This window comes from Balearica regulorum, chromosome 3 (assembly GCF_011004875.1).
Source record: "Balearica regulorum gibbericeps isolate bBalReg1 chromosome 3, bBalReg1.pri, whole genome shotgun sequence".
Taxonomy (NCBI): domain Eukaryota; kingdom Metazoa; phylum Chordata; class Aves; order Gruiformes; family Gruidae; genus Balearica; species Balearica regulorum.
Window position 1 is genome coordinate 96444925 of NC_046186.1, and position 18437 is coordinate 96463361.

General features: G+C 42.4%; 1 protein-coding gene and 1 long non-coding RNA gene across 22 annotated transcripts in view; one reads left to right on the plus strand and one right to left on the minus strand.

Moving 5' to 3' along the window:
- Positions 1-18437, plus strand: part of LOC142601077 (uncharacterized) — a 102860-nt gene that overhangs the window by 27567 nt on the left and 56856 nt on the right. For 17 of the 20 annotated variants that reach the window (XR_012834670.1, XR_012834665.1, XR_012834663.1 and 14 more), the window contains exon 2: positions 11479-11630. This is a non-coding gene — a long non-coding RNA (uncharacterized LOC142601077). Of the gene's footprint in view, positions 1-11478; positions 11674-18437 lie in introns of all 20 variants that reach the window. The other 3 variants (XR_012834667.1, XR_012834673.1, XR_012834674.1) reach the window with 1 other exon arrangement.
- The window catches only part of EPAS1 (endothelial PAS domain protein 1), a 79571-nt gene continuing 72949 nt past the window's right edge, over positions 11816-18437 (minus strand). For both annotated transcript variants that reach the window (XM_075749066.1, XM_075749067.1), the window contains exons 12-16: positions 16856-17340; positions 15799-15922; positions 15592-15709; positions 14873-15058; positions 11816-14122 (exon numbers count right to left, since the gene is read on the minus strand). In XM_075749066.1, coding sequence (XP_075605181.1) covers positions 13971-14122; positions 14873-15058; positions 15592-15709; positions 15799-15922; positions 16856-17340 — 1065 coding nt within the window. In that variant the 3' untranslated portion in view covers positions 11816-13970. The remainder of the gene's footprint in view (positions 14123-14872; positions 15059-15591; positions 15710-15798; positions 15923-16855; positions 17341-18437) is intronic.

Below are 18437 nucleotides of genomic sequence, written 5' to 3' on the forward strand. Positions count from 1 at the left end.
GAGGACTCATATGTACTGCTGATATAATGCATTGCTGAGCAAAAAAGTGCACAGCAGAGTGTGAAATCATTACTGATGAGTGGTAAGTGCTTAGAGGTAGAGGCTGATTTAAATACCTCCTCTGCATTGTTGTCCTGTGACTAAAATTCCTCATTCTTGCTTTCTATTATTTATATCTATGGAAATTTCTGTAGAGCCACAAATGGTTTCAAGGTTCCATCCTTGGAGGTACTTTGAAAAAGAGAGAAAAATCCCTGCACTGGAGAGCTTCAAATCTAAATGGACCAGTGAGGCAAGGAAGAAAGGGGTGCTACCCCCATCCTCCTTCCACACCTTTGGTTCCTCCTGGTGTGGCTGCAGAGTTTTCTTCCTTCCTTCCCATGGTCAGCAGTTGTGAACCTGCTGTCTTCTGTGCAATATGCCCTCTCAATTTTTAAATGTAGCCTCAAGACTAACCTTCAGGACCTTTCTGAGCACCCTCAAAAGGTCTGCAGACCTCTGGTGCTAAAATGAGACAAAAGCTGCCGCTGGGGGTCGGCTGGCATGGTCTCCATTTCTTAGTCCTCCTGCTGAAACTGATGCTCCTGCCTCTTGCCCTGGTACCCTTTAGTGCACCCAGCAGGCTCTTGTGGCTGCAGAGGGGGAAGGCGAGTCTCCGAGGCTTCCTGGAGCATGGGCTTTCTTATAAGAGGTGCAACGTTGTGTGTGTGGGTGCTGTTTGTTTCTCTGCTCTTTCCGTGCTGCTTTTTGGCCCTCTCTGCCATGCCCTCCCTCCCTCTCGTGCCAGTGCGTGCTGGTCCCCCCTGGCCGGAGGAGTGCCCAGCTGGGCCATGCAGCTGGCGTGGCGGGGGCAGGAGGCGAGGGCAGCCCCCGTACCAGCTGTCCCCTCACACAGGAAGGTCTCCGCAGGCTGTTTCCACATCTGGCGGAGAGGCGACGTGTCTGCCAATTTACCAGTCGCGTGTGGCTTGCTGCCCTTACAGCTGCGTGAAAGCCGTGGGACTCTGTCCCGTCCTCCCTCCGTCCCCCCCGCCATGGGAGGATGAGCGTGCCTGGGGGATGCTCGCGAGGTGGTGAGTTCCCCCTGGCTCTGCTGAGCATGGGAGCTGCAGCCGGCAGCACAGAGGCGACATTCTTCAGGTTGGGACACGTGCCTCCAGAGGGGCAAAACACAGATTGTGCCAAAAACGAGAGAGAAGTCAGGAGGTGTAGTAGGATGACAAAGGCTGTGCTCCCTTGCTTTGAGGAACATCATCCTTTTCCATTGCTCCTCCTGTATCCCTGATGACTCTAAATGGTACTCATCTTCTACCTTTAACCTTGCTTGAATGTGCATTGCCATGTCACCTGCTTTTTGCCCACACACTCTAGTTTGTGAGCTTCCCCGTGCAGTGCTCCCAGCCACCTGACTTACCTTTTTTCGGCAGAAGGTAGTTTGACTTAGGGGAGTATTTGTTAAACATGATACAGTCTTGAATTAACATTTGCCATAGGCGTTGCTGAAAGAAAATGGATCCCACCTATTGTGCAGCAGGTATAAGGGGGCTTCTTAAACAGCATGGTTTGGGAATAACCCAATTCCTTAATTAACTCTCTTTTTTTCTGTGCCAGACCCAAGCTGCTCAGGCAGTTTTACTCTTTTCCTACGTCTGGGAGGCAGTACAGTGTTGAAAGACTTCAGTAAAGCTACCTGTTGATTTTTAATAACACTTGTGTCTTGAGGCTAACTGTGGGGGATTGCTGTCTGTCATTAGTCATCTTGTTTAAGCTTACTAAACAGTTTGTTGTCAAAAATATCTCTGTTTCGGAAGATATCTGACACCTTTTTGCTCTATTTCTTTAACAGATTAGCGTGTTTTTCCTCGGCTCCTGTGCAAAAGGAGTCTGCCACTCTTGAACCAAGCTCCCGTTTGAAATAACTAGTGTATACCTATGAAGCATTCATGAAAGGATTCAGGCTTTTTGTTTGTTCGTTCTTTAATTACTCCTAATTAAACATCAGAGGATCACTTGAGATAGTTGAAAGCTAAAATGCTGTTTCTGCACAGAACTCTTCAGATCCATCAGCTCTCAGTTATTTACCTGCCATGGTACTGCTGATGAGTGGCTCAGGTTTGTCTCCTATGAAGAAGAAAAATAAAAGTCCTTTCAAATGTCTGATTTCTGTGGGTGGATGTAAGCACTGGCTAAAAGTCACGCACACGTGCTGTGGTGGTAGCAGCCATGAGACTGGCCCTGTGACCCCCTGTGTGCTCGGCCCTGGTCCTCCTATGTCTGTCTCCACAGCCAGGCTGCACCTGATATGGAGGGTGCTGCTACACGGTGGGTGTCTTTGCTCCAGGAGTGGGAAAGGGTGAACAGCCTTCTTCTGTCTTCTCATCAGTGATGCTCCTCCTTTCCCCTAGGAAAGTGCTGAAGGTTAACCAGGCAGAGCCCATATGGAGGTTGCGTTGGCCCCTGCTGTAGCATGATACATCTTCACCCTGTCTCCATGAACTGGTTGGGGACAGGAGGTTTAGTGACTTGGTACCTCTTATGCTCTAAAGCCCCACTGACTCTCAACTCAGGACGTTATAGGTGACATGTGAAGGACTTAAAGCTTCTGTCGTAGCCTGGGATGTATTGTAGCAGAAGTATATTTCTCATGTTTGGGTTATGGGTTTAGGAGGAAATGGGTTGCCTGGATTTTGTCTATAGATGCATTATGCTTTGAATGGGAGCCATCCTCCTGGATTTAAGCCATGGCACTGTGCTTGTGGTGGTATCATCCTGCTACAGTCTAAAAAGATAACCTCGCCTCCTCCCTGTCTCCACACCCTTTTACAGGTATATCCAGCATCTTTTAGACAACTCTGAACCATGGTTGAACCTTGTGTATTCGTACTGAGCAGGTCTAGTGACACCCACAGTAACTTTGATGGTAGAGTGCTCTGTGGCCTCCTAACTGCAATGTACTTGTCACTTATTCAAGAGATGGTCTGGACTGCTACTTCAGGTGTTCAGAGGATCAGAAACAAGCCTTTCTCTGATTACTGTTATATGCTGTGACTACTATTTGCTTTCCAAAGGAAGGGTGGGTGGGGAATTGTATGTGATATTAAAAAACTCCACAAACTGAACCAAAACCTCAAGAATTGAGCAAATTCAAGCCAGGAATGTTTTAAGATTATGATTTCAAGTTTATTGGAGTTGTGTGGAGGTTGACAGTATTGCCTTTTGTGGCACCGTCCTGTAATTGCATGTATTCCCTTGTAAGTCTCTTTGTGCATCTCTCTGCACTCCTATTGACTCGTGACAAAAAGCTCCGAGGAGCGCTGGCGGGTTTGTATTGCAGCCTGGGACGGGTCTGTAATGAATCCCCAAGTGGGAATTTCCATCTCTGCTTCTAGCTTCTGCCTCCTGCTCATGGTTTCGGTGGGTTAAAGAACTAGGAAGGTTCCAGTCCCTACCCAGGTTCTAGACACGTACAGAGGCGTGGGTGGAATGGGCTCCTTCGCAGGAGTGTGGTCAGCACCGCACAAACTCCCTGCTGCCTGCAGACAGGCATTTGCTCACTAGACCATCTTAAGCCACCAATCTGGAACACATGGAACATATTTTTGAGCATACCAAAGCAGTTAATAAGATTTTATTTTCATTTAAGCTTGTTCACAAAATGGAAGGCACTGTGACTCCCTTACATCAATATAAAGCCTGAGCTCCTGTAAATTACAGGGGATGTTGTAATAAGATGGCTTTTTGCCTTTAAGGTTTAGCAGAAAAATTCTCTAATGTCATTTTTTTTGCTATTACTTGCGAACAGGAATTGAATAAGCAAAGACAGACCATTGTAACTGTGGTTTCAGAGGCTGCTCAGCTTGAAACAAAGGGATTTCTTCACATTCAACCTCATTAGTCTGATTAGTAGGCTTGTAAAATGAAGCATGAAAATGAAACATGACATAGACATGAATTGATTGTACTAAAATCTACACAGACTGTTGCTTGGAAATGAAAGGATGACAGCCATCTTCTCTGAGCTGTTTAAAAAGTTAAGTTTTCAAAGTATCTCATTTTTTAAAGCCTGTAAATTACATTGCTGTAGCTGTTAAGGGGAGACACTAAGAAGCTAAAAAATCCAAATGAGTCAGGTGATTTTTTTTTATTTTTTTCATTTAATAGAGCAGAAAAATCTGAAGATGTAACAAATCTAGGACTAGGGAAGTAATCGTCCCCCTGTACTCAGCACTGGTGAGGCTGCACCTCGAGTACTGTGTTCAGTTTTGGGCCCCTCACTACCAGACAGACATCGAGGTGCTGGAGCGTGTCCAGAGAAGGGCAACGAAGCTGGTGAAGGGTCTAGAGCACAAGTCTTATGAGGAGCGGCTGAGGGAACTGGGGTTGTTTAGCCTGGAGAAAAGGAGGCCGAGGGGAGACCTTATTGCTCTCTACAACTGCCTGAAAGGAGGTTGTAGCCAGGTGGGTGTTGGTCTCTTCTCCCAAGTAACAAGTGATAGGACAAGAGGAAATGGCCTCAAGTTGTGCCAGGGGAGGTTTAGCTTGGATATTAGGAAAAATTCCTTCACCAAAAAGGTTGTCAAGTGCTGGAACAGGCTGCCCAGGGAAGTGGCTGAGTCACCATCCCTGGAAGTATTTAAAAGACACATAGATGCGATGCTTAGGGACGTGGTTTAGTGGTGGGCTTGGCAGTGCTAGGTTAACAGTTGGACTTGACGATCTTAAAGATCTTTTCCAACCTAAATGATTCTATAAATTATCAGTAGAAAGAAATGTTGGGCAGGAACATGTTGCAATTGGGTAAAAATGGGTGAAAGTCTACTTATTTCCATTTTAAAAATGGAGAGAATAGTCAGCATTATTTTCAAAAAGGCCTCTTTGTATCCTGCTGACTTCTGCCTTCATACGCACTCTGTCCTGGTTCCTTGGTTATTGTAAAAGTACCTATTTGATTGGATCTTGACTGAGGATCCCAAAGGAGAGTGAGTTTACTCTTTTGGCATTAGTTCAGTTACTGGCACTGTGTGGTACAGGTGCAACACAGTATTATATCTAATACTAGCTGTAGAGCTACAACACATCTTTAAAATTCAGTTTTGAATGCCTAGTTTTCTTGATAGAGCTTAGTCCGATAAGCCTCTATCTCTTTGGGTATGGACTGATTTAGTTCTAGGTACGTCTTATACTGTCAAATTTAGGCCTGTCCAACTGCAGTGTGCTGCACATGACTGTGTGACCATCCATGTCCTTTTTCTTCTGTAGCTCACTTTAAAAAAAAAAAAAGAACAAATAATTTGAATGTAGGTTTTGGTGCTGTGTTCAAGGATGACTCATGGTGGTACAAATAAGATCCCAGAACTCCTTTTGCAATTGCATGGTTTGCATTTCCAATAAGAGCATCTGGAAAAGGATCTCTAAATGCTGTTGGACATTGTGAAAAAGGGGGATGGAGATGTTGACTCAGGAGAAGAATTCTGTGTCTTGGTAGTGAGGAAAGGAATGGTATGGCCATGCGGTGCAGCAAATTGGGGAAGTACCTGATTGCTGTGAAATTAGCCATTGTGAGTGAGGGCTACTGAGCACAAGTGTGCTTGGGGGAGCCTGCAATGCTGCTTTTGGTCCGAGCAAGCTGCTGCCATTACAGTTGGTCTTACTGGGAAGAGCAGAGGACATCAGCTGTAGCATAGTGGGTGCCCTTCGGGCAGTGAAGCTTGGGGGTCTAGTGTGAAAGTGGAAAGTATGAGTTTTAGAAAGCTTCCTGGAGCAATTTCCTGCTAAGGAGCTTTTGCCATACGTGATGCACAGCTACAAAGTGTTTCTGTGAACCATGGAAGTAATGTGTTGCCAGGCTTACTTACCCTTTTGCGCCATATATAAGTGGATTGCGCGTTAAACGTAAGTAAATGGGTTTGATATAGGTGACCTATGTTGGGGACAGCACATGAAATGAACAGCTTGTTCAGCCGCTGCGTTTCTGGCCCGAGACTTGAGGAACACCTAGGCTTGTAAATGGTCACCCCTCAGCAACTGGTTTGTAGCGTGGGCTTTGCAGACATGTGGGATTTATTTCCCTGGCAGGAGTCAGGATGTGATTTTGCCCATGAGATTCAAAATACTCTTTGAGAAGTTTCATGGAAGGGAGGCTCGATGTGGGGGAAAGGGAAGGGGAGGAAAGAGAATCCCTTCTATTTTCTTGGAAATGTCCTGGGGAGTGGCTCAGCAAGAGATGGCGGGAGGATCTGCTCTAAACATACCCACCAGGGAAAGCGCTCTCCTGGTAGATTTTGGAAAGGACTTTTGAGTACACATGGCAGTCTGCCGTTCACCTGTTCTGGTTCTTGAGTGCTGGGCACAGGCACTTTTCACCCTGTTTATTATTTTTAGCACAGGTTTGTGGAATTTATGCACTGAACAGGCCAGAAGAAATCCTGGGTAAACAAAATCATATTTAGCTAAGTGTATGTGCATGTTTCTAATACAAAACCTCAGTGCAAACAAATCCTGCCCAGCAGGGACTGTGTTGCAGAAAGAATGAGAGCACTGTTGACTTGTATGTTCCCCGTCTTTTAAATGAACTTAAATGAGTTCCAGATATTTCATTGGTTCCTGGTTATTCTGCTGTTACCCAGAAGAGTATTTTATTTTTTAGGCTTTCATTTTTTCTAAAGATGCTTTCTTCTTGGTTTTGCATGGCGGGGGTGGGGGTGGGGAGAACATGTAAGGGGGAGGTTGGAGAAGTCACTCTAAAAATGAAAGTACAAGTTGAAGTGTTTATTCAGTATATTAAGATATAATTGACAGTTGCAAAAGCCAGGGTTTTGTCCACTTTTCAGCGTAGTCTTTAACAGTCCATTGTATCATTTCATTTTCCTGGAGGCTGGTGCACAGTAAGGGATGTGATATACCCGCTCCACAAACTGGCTAAAATTTAAACAAATTGAAGTTGTGAACCACAAGCTGTGTTAAAAGGTGTAAATACACTAAAAATAGGAGCATCTCTGTAGCTGAGCAAGGCACAGAAAACCTCATCTTGATGCTTGCAGTTGCAGTTAAAATAATGGAGAGTAACAGGTTTTCCCAGTAAGCTTCCACTGGTTTTCTTTCTGCTAACTGTTGTGGGGGCTGCAGTTAAGGACAGCACTATCTGTGCTAGCAGTAAGGCGATAGACACAATTAGTATTGCCTGCTCTTCCAGGAAAAAGGCCAATAGATGTCCTGCAACATATCTAAAAATGGACAGTGACGACATCCATTTTGTGCTTCGTTTGATCCAGTGTAATACTGTTGTGGTGCGGCTGTGTGGAGGAGGGGCTGAATTAAAAAAAAAAAAAGTTTGTATTGATCATAAGGCTCACTGTATGAGGCAAGTTTTGTGGTTTGCCGCTTAGAAGTTTGTGCAACTTCTGCTACAAAATAATGCCAGGGAGTTGTGGGCTTCGGTCTGCGTTTTTGGCAGTTGTGGTTTGCTTTTTATTTATTTATTTGTGCTTTCCCCTTCCATCTCAAATTTGGCTTTTACCAACATCTTGAGAAAAAGAGAGCAAGACTTTCAAGCTGCTGGGGTTTTTTTACAAGAGAGTCTAAAATAAAATTCAGTTGCATAAACTGGGAAAATGCATCCCTGTCGATGTCTTTAGAAAGAGCTTTATTCTGGAAAGCTCTGCTGAAGTGGCGTTGTGATCCCTTTATTGTCCCTCTCTCTGGCAGACGTACGAGTGGGTTTTAGTTTGCCTGCAGGAGTGTTAACCTTTGATTTTTCTGACTTAAGGGTTTTAATTGGACAGAGAGATCCCTGTGGGTCTCTTTCCTCTGGGGCACCCCAGGGTTCTCCAAGTTCTGGACAGCCAAACTCTGGGGTGAGTGCATAAGGATTGCCCAGGGCTGAAAATACCGAGGGCTACAGCTGGACTTGGAAATCACACCTTAAGTCGGCTTGTTGGTGTCCGTCAAACACATAGCATCATCTGAAAGTGCTCTAACAAGTCTATGTGCCTGTCAATCTCGGGCTTAGTTTTTGTCCTGAACACACAATTATTTGTATGGGAAGAAGGTTTGGGGAACCACAAATACAGATTTTGTTCCCACTAGTGTTAGCTCTATAGTGCTGATAGGACTAAAAGAGCAAAACCATACTGCTCCTCTTATGGCTGGGAAATTGTTCTGGCTTGACAGAGTTCAGCCATCTGGGGAAATTGCTCAACTCTGCTCTCGTTTCCAAAACTGCAGGAGAAACTATATGAATGTCTGAAATTTGTAAAGATTTTGCTTGAAGCACAGTGTTAAGGGGATGATGAAAGAGCCAGCAGAACCTTTTTCGTCCATACCCCATTTGAGTAGCAAATGCAAACAGCCATCTAATAGCCGAGGAAGATGTTTGAAATGAATTGGTGCTGGTGTTGCAGCTCTCAGGGATGTGCACTAGCCTCCTGTGACTTGGAGCATTAAATCGGCTTTCATGTCAGGGCAAGGATTGTGGCCTGTCATGCCCAGCAGCTAGAGTGGGAATGGAGTTTGGACATTTTCAACGTGAGCTCAGATGGAGAATGGCAGCAGCTGAGGGTTTGGGGAAAAAAGGCTTGCGCATCTGGCTGGTAGTCATACCAGATGGCCAAGGTGAGGGCATGAGCAGAGAGCCTATACTGGAAGTTCCCAAATCCGTGCTATAAACTGCTGCCTGCAATGAGGGGCAGGTAGAGATGGAGCAGGCTGGAGCAAGCCTGTCAGGAGGAGAAGGTGAGCTGGGGAAGGGGAGGCAGAAACCAGACTGATGAAATCACAGACCTAGGTAAGGAGTGGGAGCTAGGGGGCAAATGGATTGGGGTTAGAGGAAAGGCCAGCAATCAAGACTAAGCAATAAAGGTTGCTTGCTGCAGCCAAGAAGCACATTCAGCTGTTTAGAGACTGGAGGATTTTGCGTGTTTGATGGATGAACAAGCCATCCAGCTGCTGATCCTGTGTTGCTGTGGTTTATCTAGGGCCTTTGGTCCTTCTGGAACTACATGCTGGAGGAGGCAATGCTTGTTGAGGGAGGTGTATCCTCTGCTACAAGAGACTTTGCTGTCGGTTTGCTTTTCCCAATGCTGTGGGGAGACAGAGCTTCAGTCGCTAGAGCTGTTGGTATAATGCTTTTTCTTGCAAAACCTAGCTGGTGCCAGTCCTTCAAAGACCAGCAGACAGACCCCTAAATCATTGGCTTAAAAATGTAATTTTAAAAAGTATACCTGAGGTGGTTCACTCTTGTTTGCTGGTGTTGGTGCCTTTGAGGATGTAGCTTGCCTGCTTTGTCTGTAATTCCAAGACCTAAACACAGACTTTTCAAGTGGCGAGTTGCTTGGTTTTGTTTTGTTTTGTTTTTTTAAATGAAGCTAAGGGGAGTTGGGTTTTTGAGACGCAACCCAAGTCTAAGCAGTCCTTCCGGCCATTGCGGTCAAGGTGCAGCAATTTCCATAGCAGATGATAGTGCACAAGGGGGTGACGCAGCTGCTGCCTCCTCCAGCTGACTATTACTGTCCAGTTTTAAAGGCAGAAGTAGCTGATGCCGGCTGGCTTGCAGGGAGTCTTTGCAAGCCAGGTTCACGCTTGTGCTTCTGTTCCCTAATGAGACATCCTAACCACATCTCTTCAGTCATGTCTCTCAGTAAAGTAACTCCTTGATTACAAGAATTTAGGACTTCTTCAAGGAAAGTGTTCCATGGGAGACCTGCGGCACATCACAAGCTGCCAAAACTGCAGGCTGGCTTTCAGACAGAAGAAATGTTGGTGATGCTTCCAAACTGAGTAGCTAAGGTTTTTCTTTTTTTTTTTTTTTTTTTATTTGAAGCCATTTTTAATGTGAACAACTCAAAATGGGGTACCTACCAATTACTAGGGCCTTGCTATGGTGCTTTTGTAGCTTCAATTGACTAAGAAAAGCACAACAATGAACAGAGCAGGAATACATGCCTGCCTTCCTTATGGGCGATGGTGAGCTCACACATGGCCCCAGATAACCAAAAGATGGCTGTTGTGCTGTGCGTTGGCTTGCACTAAGGGAGCAGGACAGGGACATGTGACAGATTTTGTTGTCCTAAGAAAACATATTAAGGATTTTCTTAGAAATTGTTTTGTCCTCTCTTGGGAAGCCTATAAGAGAGTTGGGGGGGGGGACGACCGACACCCAAACCCATCATACTGTTTATTTAGACATAGGTGAATGTTTCCAGTTCTCCACTGTACTCTTAAAAAAAAAAAATTCCAGCATGTCTGTGAATAGCTTTATAAAGTTCCTCAGGGAGAAGTAACAGATGAAATCTTCACCATCTTGACCTGGAGCAGTTGCGTGTTAGACTGTTTTCCTGTGCTCTGCCTACTGTTGCAAGCAAGCGTGATGAATCGCATACTGTCCGCAGATCTCGGTACCACGTAGGAGCTGGTGTCTTGACTGTACAGATAGTTGGACTTTGCTCCAAGTTATCGGGGTTTTTTTTTGGTTGGTTTTTTTTTTTTTGTAGTTGTATTAGTAATCACAATATATACCAGGATGGTGAGAATATCCTATAGTATTTTGTTGTAATAATTTGTTTGACAAACAATTGTTTGAACCTTACTTGCATGAAATATATGGTCTAGGAAAACCACTGGCTTCATCATTTAAAAAAAAAAGAAAGATGATAGACTTGAAAATCAGCCAGAGACTGAGACCAACCCCAGGCATGAGCATTTGCAAAACTGCCTGATTTGTCAGCAGAACATAGTGAACAACCTAGTAGTGATCGGTTCTGTCTATGCTGTTGGAGAGAGGGGTGAACATTTGAAGTTCTTCAGACTGAGTGTGGGATACCCCCAAAAAAAAGTGCCTGGCAGCACTATTTTACAGTAGTAGTCAGTGATTACAACCTTTAGTAGAAATTGATCTGAACAGGTTCATATCTACTGAAGTGATTGGCTCTTTTTTTTTTTTTTTTAACCATCAGTTGGATAAAGATCTGATGTGTGGAGTTACTGTCCAAGTGCCTTGCAGATCAGCGGGATGCATTGAAAGGGAGGGCAATGGGCATGCTACCATTCCTGGAGGCGATGACAGCCTGCTTATGCAGATTATTCAGAAGATTTGCTGTTGAGAAGCTCAAGGGTGTCTGTATGGCCACCTCATGTTCAAAGGCAGTTATCAAAACGGTCAAGCACCAACAGCTTCCACAGAGTCCAGTCTGAATTGAAGTGCGTGTTTGGAAATTAATTTATTAATGTGTCTGTCCTCCTGCAGCACAATCAGTGTTATTACACAGGCAAAACTGGCAATTTCTATACATAAAAGGATTGGGGTGTTTATCCCAGTGCTGCTGTTAAAAGGCCTGGGTGGGTGAAAGCCATTCATGGCCTTGTTGGGAACTGCCAAAATACAATGGCTACAATGGCTTATGTTAGTGCCACAAACACTGAAGTGGGGAACTGTGGCAATTCAGCCTCTGAAATGTAATTTTGTCAACTTTTTTTTTTTTGAAGGGTAGCATCACAGGAGGCACCCTCAGCTTCTCAGACAGAAATACACTTCTGAAATGAAGCAGCAGTCTGAACCACAGGACAATGTTTCAGAAGGGTGGGCTGCAGGGCATGAATTCTCCATTCGAGGAAAGCTGGGTCAACACTACAAAAAGGTTGGTGGTATGGACCTCTGGCAGGCTACATCTCAGCTCTCAAGTATGGGTAGCTTTTGTTTGTTCTTTCATTCTTCAAAGATCAATGCAAACCTTTATTTTCTATAAATAATTTAATAAATACTTTTATTTTACAATGATACAACAAATAACAAATTCATAGCAAAACAAGTCACAAAGAATTTAGGATCAGTATACTTTAATAAGGTATCAGTGTCAAAATACATTTCCTTATCAAGTTAAAGTTCCCATACAGTTATAATATTGTCAATAAGAATTCAGCAATATAGATTATGAAATAATTATGATAAAAAGTATGATTAATATTAAGACATGGAATATTTTTTCAGAGTGTTTTAGTAAACTGTTAGGGTATAACATTTTTAATGCTGAAACTACACAAATAAGAAACAGAAGAGCAGTATTCAAGTGTCTTTAATCCTTGAAGCCTTTAAGTCCTTGCCACTGCAAATTTGTCAAATCCTAGCTTACCAATTTTCATCACATTTTTGATGCTTACAATATATTTTTTCCACTTGGTAGTAACTTCACTTTAGGAGTAGATTACTTTTGGTAATAAACTCTTGAAAGATTTCCTATAATCGGGACTATAATTTTTTTTACATTATGTACTAATAAGAAAAGATCTTCAGCTTTTCTAAGTATGCGTGTTTAAGACTCAGTTTAACACAGCGAACTCCGAAGTGCTCAATGAACCCAAGGCTCCCTCTCTTGCAAGTGTTAGTGCATGATATAAAGCAATTTTATAAACCAGGCTTCAGTGGAATCAGAAGTCTCAAAAGCATCTATCTTTGTTCTAAGTTTCTGGGCCAGATTTTTACCTTTTGTACGTTGCCACTGTTCCATTTTCTGCAATAAAGGTACACTGACTTATACCAGTGGAGGAAACAAGATGATATATCCCAACATATATCTAGGTCTGTATGTATTTTGAAGGTAGAACTGCTCACCTGCGTTTTATTAATTTAATATTTTTGCTGCTTAAATATGTTGTGATTTAAACTTTCAAATCCCTTTGCCTTTGAAAGCATTCAAAGCCTTATGTTTTAAAATACGTGCATGACAACTAATGATAGTTGGAAAGGAGCTCTGAAAATGTCTGGCTGCCTTTTAATGACATTTCAGCTACTGATTAATGTAAGGCAAGTAAAAATGATAGAGACCTGCCTCCCAGCTATTCATCTTACTACATAATCCTTAATTGGTTTTGTCTACTTATAACTGAGTTAGCCTAATACCCTGGGAAATACTACTTTAACTTTTAGTTTAAACAATTCAACATTGCAATTACATTGCTAGCTAGCATGTAAAATAAGAAAAACAATCAGAGGTGTTAGTACTGGCCCCTGGTCAGATTCCTGAAATATCAGCAACACCATAACAAATACTACTACTTCTAGCAGAAACAGCTCTTAAAGTTGTTGTGTCCTAGATATAGCAAAAGTACCAAGAGATGATTAACAACTGACCCAGAGAGAAATTAAAATAAAAACAAAACCCAACTGTAAAAAAAAAAAAAAAAAAAAAAAAGAAAGAAACAATAAAGAACAAAACAAGAAACCCCAACACAAATGAAAACACAGGTCTGAATCCTCCACTGGGGTAAATCTGTAGGACTCCTTTGGCCGTAGAGCTAAGCCCAGTTAAGGCAGCTGAGAAATGGGGCTTGTGTCTGAGGAAAAAAAGCTTACAACATGCAACTTTCACAGATACCCACAAACATTGCAGTTCACCATTCACATTTCTTTCAACAAAGTGTATAAAAAATGAAGGGGGGGGGAAGGGGGAAGGCTGGGATTTTTCCTTAGTATACTTTTCCAAAAGTTTAATATTAAAGTTACAATACGATAAAAGCTGGAAAACAGAAAGACCCAAAGGATTTCAATTTGGCAGATCACAAAAAACTGTGGTTGGAGATCAAATTTGTTTCATTCATCTTTGGCAATAAAAATAACTCTTTGCAGTACTGCAGCCAAAGTTATCACATGATCAGGCATTTCTACCACAGCTTTTTATTAGCATGAAATTTGAAGAAAATTCCAGAGTATAAATTACAGGTAATGAGATAAGGGGAGGGTAATCAGACTCTCTAAACAACACTTTAATTGCAATAGAGAAAATACAGTAGATGTATTTCTTTAATATGAATAATAAAGTGAGTAACTTCAAAAGGCCACTATTTGGTAACGTGGACAGGTTCAATATCTAAGTAAAATCCTGTAAAAGTGTATTGGTATTAGAAATTGTCTACTTGCAAAAATATATTTAAAAACTGAAGCTGTTTTGAACAGTACAGGCCATGGAATATTGCAGGATTGCTCAGGTTGCCTGGTCCAGCGCTCTGAGCAGTTCACTGCCCTGCAGAAGCGTAGAGCTGCCCGAAACAGGGACGTTCACCTCACAGTCATATCTTGTCAACTCGGGCAACAAGTAGGGTTCAAAGGAGGGCCCCAGCAGACGACTGGTCATACCTGGAAGAGGTTAGTGAAGTAAGTCATGGTGCTGACACCAGAGAGACAGAGAGAAGACTTCTTTCCTCTCCTGCCTGTTCTGTTCATACCAGTTACAATTTCATTTTGTGTTTTATGTCAGCATGCCTCAAACCACCAGCAGTTACAGGTTTCAGAACAAACCTATCCATCGCTCTGCCTTAAATAGTTGCTTGTCACATGGACAGGTGCAGATTTTCACCTCCACCCCAATTTAGATTGTTCTGAGAAAAATTATATTGGTGCAGATGAGGAAAGCTGTAGTAAACAACACAGTTTCTAAATTGACACCCACTCCCCTTATATATTAAAAGGGACATATATATATATATATGTCCCCTTTAATTACTTATTTTAACTTTTAGAAGGCATGTGTTAAGACTGTAATCTACCAACCTCCCATATCAACGGTGCAGTGAAATTGTTTAGTATAATTTAATCAATGCCATCACAAGACAAGAGTATGGATGGAGGATGACTGGACCTCCAAGGTAAAAATGTATTAAGTTTAATTGACATGAAGGGCAAAGATGGATTTTCCTCATATATTACACATATAAATACTAAAGTTTCACACTAAACAACAGAACTAGTTTTTCATTCTGTGAAGCAATACGTATTTGGTTCTTGGTTTATCATCCTCCTCCATTTTTTTAAGTGTTTTTCTTTCATGGAATTGGTACTGGAACTAAACACCAACACTTTCCAATTTCTGTATTTGACAGCTCTTACCTGATGCTTTATGAGCTGGCTGGACAGTATAGTCCTGATAATGGGAACTGTAAAACGGAGGGGGAAATGCTCCTGCTTTCAAATTCTCACCAGGACTGCCACAGGTGGTTGGCTGTTGCTGCTGCTGTTGCTGCAGTTGATTCATTGGCTGGCTTAGACCTCTCGAGTTGTTACAGACAAATTCATCTGATTTACATAGTAGGGGGAAAAAAAAAAGTTAAATTAAGCCAGTGTAATCATTATAGTAGATAATACTAATTCAAAGCAAATTAATCCTTGGCGTGATGGTCATGCAGCGTAGGCATACCTACTTTTTGTCACAAAGGAAGTCCAGAAGCAGCGCTAACCCTAAAGGTAGTATTGCACCCAAGATATGGTTGTGTAAGGAAACACAATGTTGTAGAGAGAAAGTATCAGTTCTGCCTCAGAGATGTCCACACATTGGATCAGCACGAGATAAACCCATCTCCATTAAGCTGATCTCTGTTACCACCAAAGCAACGGTGTGAACATACATGAAACCATCTACCTGGTAGTTATCAAATGTACCTTAAATTGTTCAGCTCTTAGTGATACAACCTCATCTTTAATTTAAGCTTAGTGTAATAGTTACAGAGCTTATTTGCATTTCCTTTTGAAAGAGTTTTTGTTTCTATTCAACCTGTCTTAAAATTGTGTTTCAATACTTAACATTGCAAAACCACTTTCTTTTGTCTTACCAGTAAGAACGCTTGTGCTGAGAGACTTCTTTTCTGTAACCAAGGAACTGTTTTCCCCTTTGAGAAATTTCATTCTCTTCCACATTAGGTGAGATGGGTTAATGACAGATGGATCTCCCTAGAATGTGAAGAAAAGCATAACAAATAATTACACCAATGACCATGGAGAGTTCAAAGTTGTGAAGGGGATGCATTTCTTATGATTACCCCGCTCAGCTGTTGCAACACTTGTTCTTCATAATCCAGTTGTCGCTTCAGTTTCAAACTGTTAGACAGAGCAATTCTTGCCGGGTTTATATCTATGCCTCGTTGCCCAAAAGCATCCAGGGGCCTGTGGAGAAAAGATCTCTGGGTGAGTGAGCAGGGAGGCAAATCTAAACCATCTTGTTCATTTACATGGATTCTTCTTTCATTTAAGGCGTCTTTGACACATGACAGTGGACAGCCCTCAAGTGTTTTTACTTCCTTTTGTTAGTCGTCCCTTAAGCTTTGGAAACTTTTGACTTTTGGGATCAAAGACTAATGAAAGTCTAGCATAAACAGCCTCCAGGAATCTCCAGACAAGACATAAAAATGCTGTGGAAAAGTCATGTGATTTTTAAAGATAGGATTTTGAGAGCCACACCTGTCCCCTTGCTTTGCATACTAAACATGAACAAACAGGTTGCCTTTTGGGGACAAATCCTCTCTTTCCAGATGTCTATTCAGACACTGGTATTTCTACCAACAAGAAGAAATCCCACAAAGCAAACTGCACAGCTTCATGTTTTAAAATGACCATTGCAAAGAAGGGCTGTAGAAAAAAACCCTGTAATTTCAAATCTTAATTGTAATATTTACATATGCCAACAATAAATGTACTGTAACTCCTCCCTCTCCCCTATTTTCTGTTGTGCAAAAAGTACGTGCAAAATAAGAAAGTATGCTTGGGTTCCCAGCTTACTGCTGGACCAGTAAGCCTTTTCAGAGTTGTTTTATAACTGCATAAAGCCAAGCAGGCTTTGCAAAATTACTTGGGTAATCTTTACCCGACCAGCACGAAATCCATCCTTATAGGCAGGAAAAAGTTAGCCCACTTCTGCTTCCCCTAGTCTGACTACTGCTGGGAGAACGCCACACTAATTTCCCCAAAAGTGCAGTCCGATGCCTATCAAAACAACTATTCCAGCTGAATTGAGGAAAAAGAATTTTTCAGTATTATGACCTCCTCCATCCCCCAAAATATTTTCTGAGTAAAATACAGTTATACCCCAAAAACTCCTACCTTTTTTTATATATGGGCATGATGGGAGAATGTACTGGTGGACCTGAAGGGGAACTTGACAGGGATCCTGAGTATTTATCCATGAGTCTCCATTTAGCAGGAACATATTCTAATGGGGGATCAGGCGGCCACTGGGTGTTTGGTCTTCCTCCCATCGAAGACAGGGGAGTGCTGGCTTGGTCATGGTATGGCGGCAGTGATGACCTGCTGGCATTGTTGAAGAACACCGATGACAGGGACCCGTGACCAGGGTTAATGTTTTTATTTGATAGCTGTGGGTAATACTTCTCTGGGAGGAACTGATTCTGTGAAGCAGAAGCAAGGGGTTGGAAGATGGTACTCATGCTACTTAGACTCTGCTGGGTATTTTGTGCACTTTCAGAGAGAGGACATTCTTCTTGGCAGATTGGGCTAAGCTGGAAATCTTCTCCATCCATAGGAATGTAAGGAGCCAAGGTTTCAAGGTCCAGTTCATTGAAGTCAGTCTGCACAAAAATAAAGTTGATAAAGAAACTAAAAGTCAATAATAGTTGTGGCAGTTAGCGTGATATGAAATACTAGTAGATGTGAAGCTAAAAAATGACTGTGTACCAAATCTACCTCCATGAAACCGGCCAGCTCCTATTTAAAGGTGTCTCATTTCTATGACTAGCGTATACGTTCATCATATCATCATCATCAAAGTAAGACAACCAACTGAACTAAGAAAAAAAAAAAAACCTTCCAGATAGATAAGCGGTATTTGTGAAAGCAGCTTGCATGCAGCCTGCAACATCACTGTGATCTGAACTAGATCTTGTGTTTCACTAAGCTTTGAATAACTTGTCTGCCACGACTCTAGAACATGTGGCATGTAGTTCAACCTCAGGCTTTTTCATGCTAAGATAGAAAAACACAGCTTTCTCATAATCCAGCTACATGAAAAAAAAATGCATCTAAAAATGTGAGAGTTTTAAAAAATGTAGTTGGAAGGACACTATTGCACTTAAATCTGTAATATTTTTTTCCTTGGAAAACTAGTCATATTTAAATTCATTTCTCTTGGCGTTTGACCAGAGCTGAACAGAGAGGGAAATGAACGTTGGCCCACCAGTCAGCTCATGACAGGGGCACTTTTCTAACACTCACTTTTCCCACCAGACAAACCTGCTGATGTGGTGGAACACACCTGTGCAAGCATATGCTGAGCCTGACAAAACTGAAGTTTGCTCATGTCAAGTCTTGCACTGAGTTTGATCCTGATCCAGATTTTCCTCCTATCTGTCCACTCTTTCTGTTGCTTTCACTGCTCTTTCTATGTCCAAACTTAGATGAAATTTCTTCAGGTTATGGACTGCAGCCTACCTGTATCTTGTTAAGAGTCCTCAAATTGCACTGGCAAACTGAGACACCTCATTTGGGCCCAACTCACCCCTAACTTTCCATACGATTCATAGGAGATGAGTGCAAGGTCTGAGATGCCAGCAATGCCTTTTCCTTTCTCCTAACTATTAAGAAATAGAACCTCTTAATAAAGGCATTTCAATTAAGTACCAAACGTTAGGTGGGCTGAATCACGCCTACACCATTTATTCACTTGATG